Source organism: Camponotus vicinus, unplaced genomic scaffold (genome assembly GCF_025532165.1).
Source record: "Camponotus vicinus isolate PSW18456_S1 unplaced genomic scaffold, iyCamVici1.0 SCAF_5, whole genome shotgun sequence".
Lineage (NCBI taxonomy): Eukaryota > Metazoa > Arthropoda > Insecta > Hymenoptera > Formicidae > Camponotus > Camponotus vicinus.
The window spans coordinates 21,061,483-21,073,941 of record NW_028141977.1 but is presented as its reverse complement, the minus strand read 5'-3'; the positions used below and the strand labels follow the sequence as shown (position 1 = coordinate 21,073,941).

General features: G+C 34.4%; 3 protein-coding genes across 11 annotated transcripts; 2 read left to right on the top strand and 1 right to left on the bottom strand.

Annotated features, from left to right (window-relative positions):
* The first annotated feature begins 725 nt into the window (after nucleotides 1-725).
* On the top strand, nucleotides 726-3,475 carry Sec6 (Exocyst complex component Sec6). Of its 2 annotated transcripts, none has more exons than XM_083100106.1 (2): nucleotides 726-2,820; nucleotides 2,882-3,045. In XM_083100106.1, the coding sequence occupies exons 1-2, from the start codon at nucleotides 1,016-1,018 to the stop codon at nucleotides 2,895-2,897; spliced, it is 1,821 nt and encodes a 606-aa protein (XP_082956232.1). In that variant the 5' UTR covers nucleotides 726-1,015; the 3' UTR covers nucleotides 2,898-3,045. The 2 variants fall into 2 exon arrangements, with proteins under 2 accessions (XP_082956232.1, XP_082956231.1); XM_083100105.1 differs by having other exon boundaries at nucleotides 731-817; nucleotides 876-3,475.
* A 563-nt stretch (nucleotides 3,476-4,038) lies between these two features.
* On the top strand, nucleotides 4,039-7,285 carry LOC145972151 (protein O-glucosyltransferase 2). 6 transcript variants are annotated; one of them, XM_083100479.1, is made up of 8 exons: nucleotides 4,039-4,233; nucleotides 4,437-4,662; nucleotides 5,095-5,306; nucleotides 5,387-5,598; nucleotides 5,681-5,925; nucleotides 6,002-6,239; nucleotides 6,605-6,904; nucleotides 6,982-7,285. In XM_083100479.1, exons 2-8 carry the CDS (start codon nucleotides 4,493-4,495, stop codon nucleotides 7,099-7,101), a joined length of 1,497 nt encoding a protein of 498 aa, XP_082956605.1. In that variant the 5' UTR covers nucleotides 4,039-4,233; nucleotides 4,437-4,492; the 3' UTR covers nucleotides 7,102-7,285. The 6 variants fall into 6 exon arrangements, with proteins under 6 accessions (XP_082956605.1, XP_082956604.1, XP_082956603.1 ...); XM_083100478.1 differs by having other exon boundaries at nucleotides 4,039-4,265; XM_083100477.1 differs by having other exon boundaries at nucleotides 4,039-4,265; nucleotides 4,434-4,662.
* A 930-nt stretch (nucleotides 7,286-8,215) lies between these two features.
* On the bottom strand, nucleotides 8,216-12,095 carry LOC145972147 (uncharacterized). 3 transcript variants are annotated; one of them, XM_083100470.1, is made up of 7 exons: nucleotides 11,550-12,095; nucleotides 11,198-11,274; nucleotides 10,789-10,870; nucleotides 10,458-10,668; nucleotides 9,081-10,288; nucleotides 8,593-8,768; nucleotides 8,216-8,426 (listed from the first exon to the last, which is right to left on the bottom strand). In XM_083100470.1, exons 1-7 carry the CDS (start codon nucleotides 11,613-11,615, stop codon nucleotides 8,405-8,407), a joined length of 1,842 nt encoding a protein of 613 aa, XP_082956596.1. In that variant the 5' UTR covers nucleotides 11,616-12,095; the 3' UTR covers nucleotides 8,216-8,404. The 3 variants fall into 3 exon arrangements, with proteins under 3 accessions (XP_082956596.1, XP_082956594.1, XP_082956595.1); XM_083100468.1 differs by having other exon boundaries at nucleotides 8,216-8,768; XM_083100469.1 differs by having other exon boundaries at nucleotides 8,216-8,768; nucleotides 11,556-12,094.
* Between the last annotated feature and the right edge of the window lie 364 nt (nucleotides 12,096-12,459).

Sequence of the window (12,459 nt, the reverse complement as noted above, 5' to 3'; positions counted from 1 at the left end):
GACCAATCAGAGAGTCCCATTTTGAATTGGCCAATCGGGTTGTTGTTGATCGAAAATTAAATAAAGACAAATAAAGTGGAACACACTCATTTAGACGAGAAAGAATGAAAGGAACATTCCCGTTTTATTCACAATGGCCTGGTTTACACCGTACGTCTTTTGATACGCGAATTAAAAGAATGCGCACCAAACGTTTAATTCGACTGCGTTTACATCAAATGTATAAATACATGCGCGCGCTTTAAGGAATCCAGCTAAAGTACGCAATAAAGTACGAAGAGTCGACAAGTGATACACAGTAGTGTTATATTATCCTTCTCTATATTATCCTTGTTATATTAATCCTTCGTTCTTTGATGCACAAGTATTTACAGCGCCACACATATGCTTGATACGCGTATTATTTTGATACGATACGCCTTCTCAATGCGTATCGTACCAACTCAAACGGCATTGTTTATACCATACATTTAGTACGAACATAACATTTGATACGCGTATCAAACGGTCGGTGTAAACCAGGCCAATGGCTACGGTCGAGGAGACGCTCTGGATGCTTTGAAGCGCTTGATTGACCAATCAGGTTAAGTAAATCTTTACTCCTTTTGTCTCGATTGGTCAATCAAACGCTTCCAAGCATCTAAAGCGTCTTCCCAACCAATGTGGCGCGGCCAATCAAGTTTGTTCTCTCGGTCTCGTTTGCTACACGCCCTCTAATTATTTTCTCATCTGTGAAATATGTTCCCAAAGGAGAAAGTCTTCCGCACAGCTTGACACAACTGGCTGGGGCCGGATAAACCGAGACAAACGGGCATTGGTAAGGCCCGTCCGATATCGATACATGTCAGTTTAATAAAATTCAAGATATTTTTCAGTTAAAACAAAACTGCATTGTATTATCCAATAAAAGAGAGACATTTAAAGAGAAGGGAAGCACGCACAAAGCGCTGAGACGGAAATCCTTTAAAGAAAAAAGACGAATAAAGTTTTGACAGTTTGCCGATTCGGAGTATAAATGTCAACAAAAATGACGACGAATGTAGAGGATCTACAAAAATTGGAAGAAGAAGCGATAGCTAGGGGTACAAAGTACGTCGCAAATCTTTTGCAGCGGCCAGGTCAACTGGAGAAAATCGACATGTATAAACGTAGAATCAGTAGGAAAAAGGCATCCGTCGAGACTATGCTAAAGACCGCGATGCAAAGTCAATTGGACGGAGTCAGAGTCGGCTTTGAGCAGCTACAAAGTTCTCTGGAAAGTATCGCCATCGTCAAAGACGATCTGGATCATGTTAATCAGCTGTTCAGTTCTGTGCTCAAGCTCAGTTCCAGGCTACAGGCGGTACAGGAAGAGAACATGCGTCATTCTCAATACGTCATTGCGAAGGAGAACTTGAAGCACATATTCACCGTTCCCGAGAGCGTCGAGAAGACGAAGCAATGGATAAACGAGGGTAAGTTGCTGCACGCGCATCAAAGCCTGATGGATCTGGAAACTTCCAGAGACGAATTGTTGTACGAGCTTCATAAATTGCCGAATCAGTCGCCAGCGGATACAATTATGCTAAAAGCTTATTTCGAAGATGTGGAAATGCTTTCCCAACTTATGGAAAAACAGATCAGGCTGGTATTGAGTCGTACCTTAAATACAGTTAGAAAAGAGCCTACTATCATAGTAACACCTTTGAGAATTATAGAAAGGGAAGAAAAAGCGGATCAATTTGCTATTCAAAGACACAAGCAAAGTGGTTTTATGGCACCAGGTAGACCTAAGCGATGGAAGGACATGGCGATGAAGGTATTGGAGAAATCGGTGGCTAATAGGATCGAAGGAACTCAGGTGGACGAGAGGGCGGATAACAAAATGTGGCTGGTAAGATATTTGGAACTTACGAGACTCTTGATCCTCGAGGACTTGAGAGTAGTAAAGACTCTATGTAAACCTTGTTTCCCGCCTTGGTACGACATAGTGAGAACTTTTGTTAAAATGTATCATACCAGTCTATCCCAACATTTAAAGGATATAATTACCGGTGGATTGGAAGGTAACGAATATGTTTCTCTGTTGGCATGGATTATGAACACTTATACGGGACCAGAATTGATGCGACATCCCGAATTAAATATCGACACATCCGATATCGGTCCGCTACTTAGTCCCGAGATGCTAAACGATCTTCAGGACAAGTATTTGCGAAACATGTGTCAAAATTATGAAGATTGGATGAGAAAAACGTTGGAAACGGAGAAACTCGATTGGAGAAGCGGTATCTTACCCGACAGCAGTACTCAAGAACTATATTATCACACCGCGGCACCGGTTATTATATTTCAAATGATCGATCAAAATCTTCAAGTTGCCAAGACCATCAGTTCTGATTTAACGGCGCAAGCATTGGTCCTCTGCATAGAACAAGTAACTAAATATGGGTACATGTATAGACAGGCGATATTAGAATTTAAAACAAAACACTTTGAGGACAGGAGTCAGGTTCCTTACTTCACTCATCATATGATTACCGTAGTCAATAATTGTATGCAGTTTAACGAATTAGCGCAGCAGATGAAGCAACTTTACTGGGTGCCCAATACTACCGGGGATGCCACTGTAAAATTTGAAAACCTCTTGGCGAATTATCAGCAATTGAGGAACGAGGCTGCAGCCATATTGTTGCAAGAATCCTTTCTGGACCTGGAACTGCATTTTCAAGATTTGATTACACCCAAGTGGTTATCGTCGCCCATCCCGGTGGAGACTATCTGCGTTACCTTGGAGGATTATTTTCAGGATTATAATCACTTGAGTCCCAAAAACTTTGAGTACGTTATTACCGAAGCGCAGAATCTGATCGCGAAGCGTTACATATCTGCGATGTTACAGAGAAAGATATCATTGAAAACGTACGACGAATGCCTGACCTGCACATCAAAGATAATGACGGAGGCGGACAAGTTGAAGAACTTCTTCGACAGAATCGCGCCGAAAATCGGTAATTTCAATTCGCCGTTCGAGATAATAAAACGTCTCGCCGAGGTACTGAGGTGCGAGGATGCCGAGATTCTCTCGCTCGATTTACACTCTTTGATCGAAAAGTATCCCGACATGACCGAGGACCATCTCATCAGGCTGCTCGGTCTTCGGGGTGACATATCGCGAGCAGAGGCCCGAGGGAAGGTCTCTTATATCATGGAAGCTCAACGAAATCGAAAGCCCGTGCAATCCATCACAAGCAGTATATTCAAGCAGATAGTAATACAGGACAGCTTTCTTGGTTGGAAGCCTTGAAATTGGAAAAAGAACTTTTATGAAGTAAAAAAATGAGACAATTTTTCCATGTATAATATTATTAGTGTGTATATATATATATATCATTCTTCCAAATTGGATATTTTTTTTAAGTGAAACATTAATAGAGACATAAAAAAGATGTAATAAAATATATTTGTAATGTTGAGCAAATTTGTTAGTGTTTAACATGATAATGTTTATCATGATGTATTTTTCATTAGCAATTTATAGAAACATTAAAAGTTTATTTATTTATTCATATGCAATATATATATATATATATATATATATATATATATATATATATATGTATGTATGTATGGATGTATGTATGTAAGAATTAAAAAATGTTAGTAAAAATTAATTTAAAAGATAAAAATGCGTATTACATGTATACATACATACATGTGTGTGTGTGTGTATATAAAATAACATTTTATATTTATATAGATAATACTTTGTAAAAATATGTAAACAGTTACATTAAATTATATAATATAAAAATTATCATATTAACAATGTATCTTGGTTAATCCTGCTCATGCACATACAACACATCATTTATATATATATATATATGTATATATATCTTTATAATATCTATGAACCTTTTATATGTATACTAACACAGTATCATAAAAATTAAAAAAATATATATTTTTTTTTTAACTTTTATGATACTGTGTTAGTGATTTTAAAATTTCTCTTCCAGATAATTGAGATTATGTTTAAGTCAGTGAGAAATAATTTCATAAACTTGTTTAGTCAAAAAAATGCAATCGTCTTACTTTATCAGCTTTATGTAAAAAAAAAAATTCAACGACGGATAATATGCATGTGTGCTGTGTATCATATAACGTACGAGTGCACGTATCAATTAGTAAAGAAGTATATGTATAAGGAAACTTTCGAGCTGTCAAAAGTAAACCACGCACAAACAGCCGGTTACTGAAATATTTATGCATTTACAATAAATGTACAAGTAAATATAAACTCGCAGAGTAAACGCGATTTGTGTGATAAATTATGACATGTGAAAGTTTATATTTTCATACAGAAATAATTCAAATCTTACGCGAATCTTATAGCTATAAGCAAACGTCATCATAACCTTACAATTAATTTTAAAAATTTATATTTTCAGTAGTAGGGGCATTATATATATTAATTTAAGACAGTTTGGTATAAATATTTCCAACAATTATGCGCCACCTAACAACATTGTTATTATTATTTATTTGCGCGAGAGCGAGAAATCATTTTGATGTAGATCCACTGAAAACGATTGTCTGGGGTCCAGGACTGAGCCCAACAGAAATTACCATGCGTGCCAGATATTTCTTCCTACAACTTGTAGATTTAGATGGAAGAAAGTTAATGTTCAATTATATACATATATATATATTTTTTTACATATATATTTCTTATATATATTTATTCAATAGTGAAATGGACATACAAATATGTTGAACATTTACAAATACATCTATATAACATTTATTTATAATAATATTTATAATTACAAAGTCATTAATGATTCCAATGGTAATCAAAAATGTAACAAAATTTATTATATATATTTATGCTCTAACAATTATATACAGAATGTTCTAAAAATTTATTATATGATAATGTAATTTTTAAAGATAAAAATGTAAAATTTCAGCTAGAAATATTGTGTGTGTATATATATATATATATATACTCTCTTGAAGCTAAATTATGCATTTACAATATTATAATTAATATCTCTACAATTTATTTGACTTATATGCAAAATTATATCATCTTACTTTAAATTTTAGTTTAACAGAATCTCCTGGTGAAAATATAGTCACTGGGCAAGTATATGGACAGTCTCTTAATAATGTACCATGTCGAATATGGACTCAAATTTTTGACTGTAAAGATGGAAGTTTTATTGTACGCTACAAAGTTTTTAATACTTGTTCTAACATTAATATTAAAGTAAAAATTAAGGGAAAAGAATTATCATTGTCTCATTCAGAAATCAAAGGTATGCATCTATTTTTTATCTTCTAAAATCTTTTTAAAAGATTCTTTTTATTTAAGCTTAATAAGGAAATCTTTCTTTAGGTCCTGTTTATGAGGAGGAATGTTACTGTCCAAATCCATCAATCGTTAATTGGCTATATCATTATCAGTGTCGACAAAATTACACTCAAATACATAATGATCTTTCTCCATTTTTGAATATTGACTTTGATAAAATACGCCACAGTATTATCAAAAGATATGATCAACCAACCAGTGTTAGCATTTGTCATTATGTATTGAGATCCAACAGAGTAAATATGTTACAAAATATTATCAATCTATATATATAATACATATTTTCATTTATAAATGTCTCAAACTAGATTAAATTAGATTTACAGGCGATGTTATGGTCAACATGTTGGCTTTAAAATATTTATGGATGCTATATTGTTGTCACTTGCACGTAAAGTGGTATTGCCAGATATTGAATTCTTTGTAAATCTGGGTGATTGGCCGCTCGTCCCTGATACAGGCCCGCTTTATCCTATCTTTTCATGGTGCGGATCTGACAATACGAAAGACATTGTTATGCCTACATACGATATCACAGAATCATCCCTGGAAGCAATGGGAAGGTATAATATACATCAATAATAAATTAATAATCTCTAATTATCATTTTACTCGTGATATTATATTCCTGAAAAATAGGGTAATGTTAGATACACTCTCCGTACAAGGTAACACTGCACTGTCATGGAAGAACAAGACTAAACAATTATTTTGGCGTGGACGTGATTCCAGAAGGGAACGGCTAAATTTAATAGATATTTCAAGAGAGCATCCAGAGCTTTTCAATGTCTCTATTACTAATTTCTTTTTCTTTAGAGATGAAATGGATAAATATGGACCTGCGCAAAACCATGTATCATTTTTTAATTTCTTTAAGGTGAACATAAGAAAGTTAAATCTCTTTATCAAAGTTACATTTTTAAAAATAATTATACATTTTATGTCATTGCAATATTTGATACAAGTGTATATATAAAGCCCATGTACAGTGTTTAATGCTATATTTTAGTGCTATATTAGTCAAAGAAATAATTATTCTTTTCTATTTCTTCAAAAATGTATTATAATTTTGTAAATTGTACACGCATACATATATGAAAGCTTTAAAAATGTGAATAGAAATAGTAAATACAATATTACAGTTTATACGTTCATTAAAGATCAACAAAAAAGAGAAATTAAAATCGTATGTATAAAACTTTGTTAGCAATCTTATATTGATTCTGTATAATTTTTTCATAGTACAAGTACCAACTGAATATTGATGGCACAGTAGCAGCATATCGATTCCCATATTTACTTGCTGGAGATTCTTTGGTATTTAAGCAAGAATCCAATTATTATGAATTTTTCTATAAAGATCTTACACCTGGATTACATTATGTACCTGTAAAAAGCGATCTCTCGGATCTTGTTGATAAAATTATATGGGCAAAGGAACATGATGAGGATGGATTGAAGATTGTTAAATCTGCCAGACAATTTGCAAGGGACAATTTATTACCACGTGATATATTATGTTACTATACAGTTTTATTTCATGTATGTGAGAAAGTCTTATTTTAGATATATTTCTTAGGGATATATTTTTGCCAAATAATATGATTTTTATATTTCAGGAATGGAGTAAACACTTAAAGAGTAAAGTTGAGATACTAGATAACATGGAAGAAGTACCACAACCTAATCATTCTTGTCAATGTCATTTTAGCAATTTAAACTTTAAAGATGAATTGTAAAATTTAATAACATCTTCTTTTTTTAACATCTTTCTATTATTAATTATTACAATGGAAATCCACATTGCCATACGAGTATCATGTGTGTGCATGCACATCGGTTTATTAAGATTTCATATCTATCATCAAGTATGGATGTGTATGTACCAAAAATAAAAAAGAAATATAAACATCTCAAAGACAATTTGAAAAGCAAATAACTTTCTCTCTATTATTTAATGAATTTTTTTTATAACGCACATTTTTTTTATACACACATACAATAACAATTATTTTCTCGTTTAATATTTTTATTTAATTTAAAATTATGTCGCGAGAACTTGAACAAGATATATTATTTGTACAATTATCAACATCTTCGAAAAATATTTATGGAATAAATATAGATATATGACTAAATTTCGTCATGCTCCATATTAAATTGTATCGTTAATTATATACGTGTAATATCGGAAAGTATATTTTATATATACATTCCACATTATATCGATTATGAAATTAAACTTGACATTATATCAATTATGCAATGACAACGCGCGAAACATTGGAACAAATTATCTTCTTACATGGTATATTTGTACCATTGCATTGTAAAATTCTCTTTCACTTTCTATTTATATGTATTCTCTAGTTGTACGAATAAAAGGTTATGTATATATTTCTAATAAAAATAAAATTTTTGAGGTTTATTTTCTTTACTATAGTTAAAAAAAAATAGATATAAAAAATTACAAATCTAATGATGATGGATATCTATATTATTATTTGTGTACACGGATAATGAAACAAAAGATCGAGGAACAAATACGTATACGTTTTTCAGATTAAAACTTTCACAAGAAGACAAGAGTCGCACAAGTCATTTGGAATATTTGGCATACTTCTCATCTCAGAGAGATCATTTAGTAATGATGAATTTAATGTAAAAACGAAATTGTTGTTTTTTTTATTTTAATGTAACTTGAATTATATATGTATACATATAAACAAAATTATATATAAATTACACAAATTACACAAAATTATACATAAATGTAAACAAAATTATATATAAATTACTATAAATTACACCACACATTAAAATATGTATGTAAATACTGAAAAGTGTCGATAGTTTTAATTTAAGTTCAATTGTATTATTTATTATAGTAACTCCTAAATTTCAATTTATACATAATTTTTTGTTCCAAGTATTTATTTTATCATAATGTTAGAGATGTGTATACGTTAGAGATTGAATTATATAAAGTTCTCCGTACAATTTCTTCTAATCTCATCACTGGTGGAACTCTTTGTATTCACGTTAATATGGATATCCACAATATCTATAATAATATTACGAATTTACATTAATAAAGTATATTGACATACGCAATAAAATGCAAATGATAATGTAAATATTCTCAATATATACATTAACTGAAGATTTATGTGAATTTAGAAATTAATATATTTTATTGTGTGGGTGGTTGATAACCATAACTTCCATACTGATTAGGTGGTGGTGGCCCTTGTGGTCCTGGTGGAGGAGGCATGTGTCCACCGGGTGGTCGTGGAGGATACTGTGGATATCCTTGACCTGCTGGCGGCGGAGGGTAACTTTGAGGAGGATATTGTGGATGTCCATAGTGCGGTTGTCCTCCTTGCGGTGGATGTGGGCTATAAATCTATAATTTTAATATAGATAATGAATAGAAAAATAAATGCATTATTTAGCCATATCTGTACCATACAATACTTTTTCTAAATAAATAAATAAGTATAAAATATAAAAAAATTATATAGCGCTTATATAACTTATATAATAATATAAATATTTTTTTAATCAAGATATAAAGAATCGCAAACTACATATAATGTAATTCCAGCGACGTATGCATTTTAATGAATCTCATGTTACGAAGCAAATAATAAATGTAAATGTTTAAATGCTTAGTGTTCAATGTATTCGAGTATAATATAGAATACTTGAACAATACCTGCGGTTGCCCTCCTGGTGTCGGTGGAACGTACGTTTGCGTAGTAGTGGGTCCATAAGCGGGCTGTTGCTGAGGGCCGGGTGGTGGGGCGGGACCTTGCGGCGGGCCGGATGGTGGTTGAAATCCACTCGGGGCTGGACTTTGAGACGGCTGCTGTTGCGTCTGTGAAGCTGTTTGTGACTGTTGCTGAGATTGTTGCGGTGGCTGATGCGGCGATTGATGAGAGGGCGGTTGATGCGAGGACTGATGCGATGGCTGATGAGGTGGTTGATGCGGAGTGTGCGGTGGCTGATGAGGTGATTGATGCGGTGGCGGCGGATGCGGGGGATGCGACGTCGGATGAGGTGTTTGATGAACGGAATATCCAGAAGGGGCCGGCGGAACCGGGGATGCATAGCTTCCACCCTGCGATGTCGGTGGCGGACCGCTACTCGGCGGATATGTCTGCGTCGAGGCAGACGGCGTGCTTGTTGGCTGACTCTGAGCGTAAGTATTGCCACCGCTCGCGGAGGAAGTACTAAATGGCGGAGATGTAGAAACGGGACCGTATTGCGTTGCACCAGGACCTGGGCTCGGTTGGCTAACGTAGTTGGGCTGCGGACCCGCATTTTGCTGAGATCCAGGTTGAGGAGGTTGAGTCGCGCTGGTTGTCGGAGGTGGTGGGTAATTTTGCGGCGGAACATTATTCGCGTATGCCTGTGAGGATGGAGGGGGATAATTTCCAGGTTGTCCAGCGGCGTATGCATTTTGAGGTGGCGCTTGGGACGGAGGCTGTTGATAATTTGGTTGCGGACTAGGACTACCATATTGTCCTGGTTGTTGTTGTTGTTGACTACCTGATGAGAAATTTTGCTGCGAAGCATTAGACGGCGGATAGCCTTGCTGATTTGGCGGTGGTGGTCCATATCCGGAAGGTGGCTGAGTCGTGCCCGGCGGTGGATAACCACCTGGTTGCGGACCATAGCTGTTCACTGTAGTTGGAGGACCGTAATTTGGCTGCGTCGCCGCGCTATATCCTTGTTGCTGAGAAGCATTTGGCGGTCCGTATTGATTCGGTTGACCAGGAGTGTACGCGGATCCTTGAGGTCCTTGATAATTAGAGCCAGGATTCTGACTGGCATATTGAGCAGGATAACCTTGCTGAGAAGGTTGTTGAGGATAACCTTGCGGTCCTCTATATTGTTGCGGACCTGGTGCAGTTGGAGGTCCTATGTTAACAAATTAAAATATTAAATGATAAAATATTATTAATCTCAAACATCCAGTCTGAAATTATATTTCAAATTTCATATAATATGTAATTACGAATCTGAAATAAAGTTAAATTAAGTATGAAGAAAATTTCCATCGATAGGTTTAAACTGGAAAGTAACGTACTATTTATGGTAGGTCCTTGACCAGGCATCACAGGCCCACGATAACCTTGCGCTATTGGTTGACCTTGATTAAAACTCGACATTGGCATAGTTGGCTGAGTATTCGGAGTCATCTCTCCCCCAGGACCACCCGAAGCACCTGGACCGCTTGGAAGCCCTTGCGGATTCATCATAGCATGCTGAGGACCATTGGGAATAGAACCTTGAGGTAGCTTAAAACAAAAAGTTAAAAAATTGTTGCACAAATTTTATTCAACAATGCAATTTTATTGGATTAAATGTTTTTTACTTATTTTTATTGCACGTTTTTTCTTTTAAGATTTATCGCTTACAGGTAATAAAGTTTGAAGATTCTGATTCACATCTGCGATAGATGCTAAATATACCAAGTTGCGATGTAGCATTTGCTGATATCTGAAAATGAAGTCTAATATCAAATTTAAAGGAAAAGGATTGCTAAAGGAATGTATTTTTTTAATACTATAAAAAATAATTGGTAGCCATTATATTGAATTAAGAATAAAATATTTAATTCCTATAGTCATATATCGGATAATCGGAATAATTCATGCAGCTTTTGTAATAGAGAATGCAGCGAAAGGTTATACAAACTTTTTTCATTAGTTGTTAATACAATGTTGTTTCATAAACAATGGCGATTTATTTTCTAAGATGATTAAAAAAAGAATATAAAATGTATCTGAAAAATACTGTACTGTATTATCGTTAATTATTACTTACTGTACACATTCCTGTACTTTGCCTTTATTTTGATACTCTTGAATCATTTGTATAAGTTGGCTATTCTCATCGAGCATCTAAAGAAATGTGCATGTATATATATATATATATGTGTGTGTGTATATATATATATATATATATATATATATATATATAAAATATATTTATAAAATTTATAAAATATATATATAAAATAAATATATACTTGTGTGTGTGTGTGCGCGTGCGCGCGCGCGCACACACATATCAATTTTCACAAACGGTGCGACTTACATTTTATTTTTCTTATATAATACAGTTAATGATTATTAAATTATTTAACAGCATTTTATTCCAAAGCTTTGGTCAATACCTTTACCTTCTGTATTTGAGCAGGATTTGGAGGTGGCCTACCACGTTGAGCAAAGGTCACAGACATGTTCGAAGCAATTCACGATTTGTCTCTTCGATGAGAAAAATCGACACAATTCGAAAAGATTCTCTTTCACGAGGAATTATTTAAAAACACTTCACGTGTGCGGTACGTCCATTTTCGTTGTATTTTCGAAGCTATACTCTGCTATACTTCTCGCGATACGACGCGAAATTACCCGAAAGTGCAAAAATTATTTACGTGATATTACCGAAGATCTAGCAGAAATTGATCGACCCGCGCGTTGACAAACACCGCTCGTCCAATACATAAAGCGTATTCCTGTTATAATACGGCTTACGCGCGATTAGCAATTATCGCCAATTTACTCTGCAAAATATGTATCCAATTTCGGGAACGAGAGAGACGAGAGATATCATTTCCGAAATAGAGAGCTTGGGAAAGCAACGCCACTGACGGCGAACACTAGCGAACGCCAAAGCTCGCGGTATTTTCTTCGATGACTGTCGAGAGATAAACAAATAATAATAAACAAACTACTATATATACCACACACACACATATACATTAAATTTTAATAAATACATATATTTAAAAAAGCTACATATATTTAAAAAATTATTATAATAATTATAGCGATTGAGATTATGCGCACTCGCACATTGAATGCGTTCGAAAATCTACTCGTCTAGTAGCATCGAGTGATTTTCGATTGACCAATTAGAATAGAGAAATCTTTGCTCTTTTTATCCTGATTGGTTAATCAAGTCGCCATATTGACTTACATAACATAATACTCGATGCTCATTGGTCCATATGGTCTTATGTTATGCATATGCAGCTATGCAATTTCGTGTGTGATGGCCCGAACGCAGCATATATCGACCTG